At 41.0% G+C, this 1,014-nt stretch overlaps 1 protein-coding gene across 1 annotated transcript in view; it reads left to right on the top strand.

The window, feature by feature from the left end:
- LOC119593486 (zyxin-like) overlaps positions 1-685 on the top strand; it is a gene marked incomplete in the record, with an annotated part of 5,744 nt that extends 5,059 nt beyond the window's left edge. Inside the window, 1 exon segment of the mRNA XM_037942425.1 lies at positions 2-685. Coding sequence (XP_037798353.1) covers positions 2-232 — 231 coding nt within the window.
- Between the last annotated feature and the right edge of the window lie 329 nt (positions 686-1,014).

The following is a 1,014-nucleotide window of genomic DNA, read 5'->3' as shown; positions in this document are numbered from 1 at the left end:
CAGCCCCTGCCCTCGAGATTCGGCTTCGCTCCCTTTTCCGCTGCCACCGCCTCCTCCCCCGCCAGGATGGAACACCGAAATCTCCGCCCTTGCGCTCCAGGCGGCCATTCCACCCGAGGTCGATCTGACGAAGCCTCCTCCACGGTGGCCCCCGCGAGGGACGGCCGACGCGTTCCCTGGTGAGAATCCGGGGGGCGAAGGCCTTGCCGCAGGAGAAGAGGGCCCTAAATGAAGCAGATTTCTCTCGGGATACCATTCGAATGATACATATTATTTTTACTTTCGAAATCGATTTCTGTAATTAGCTTCGTCTGAGATCTGCTAGAAAAATTAATGGATCGAAGTTCATAGCCTCTCTCGCAGTTTCTTTTTTTCTTCGTGTTTTGATTGATTGAAAATCACTTCAGTTTCACATTTTCTAAGTAGGCTGAGGAACAAATGTTCAATAACAAGTCTTAAGTTGTTTTTGTTTCATAATTTTAGTCAAAGATTTTATGTTTTTTTCCAGTGTAAATTTAACGCGAAATAAGGGAACGAGTATATGCAAATTAACTGATTTTGTTAGCCATATGATTCTAAGACATATGCTCATATATCATTTATAACATATAAACTGTTAGTAACATCACTGTACTTACAACGGATTCTCTGAATCAGTGAAATAAATGTTTATATCTAACAAAAAGGATTATCATAAGTAACATCCTGATGAGCACATTTATAAGAAAGATTAAGAAAATGTCTCATTTGCAGTATTATAGAGGTTGAAACTAGACATTTTATCCACTTTTACATTTATGAGAAAATGAAAGAAAAATGATAATTACATTATGAATCTCCAGTAAGCTATGTCATATCTCAGTATATCAAGTGTCGTGCTTAATTCTGGAATGGGAACCGTTGCGGCCGTTCGGATTCCAGAAGGTGGGGGGTTCATAATGATCTGGGAGGCATTTTGACACGTCTCTTGCGTATGGATACCTCTAGAGACCTTCTGTGCCTCTATGTACCAAA

Source organism: Penaeus monodon, chromosome 32 (assembly GCF_015228065.2).
Source record: "Penaeus monodon isolate SGIC_2016 chromosome 32, NSTDA_Pmon_1, whole genome shotgun sequence".
Taxonomy (NCBI): Eukaryota; Metazoa; Arthropoda; class Malacostraca; order Decapoda; family Penaeidae; genus Penaeus; species Penaeus monodon.
Note: the sequence above shows the minus strand (reverse complement) of the source record. Positions and strands in the feature narration are given on the sequence as shown.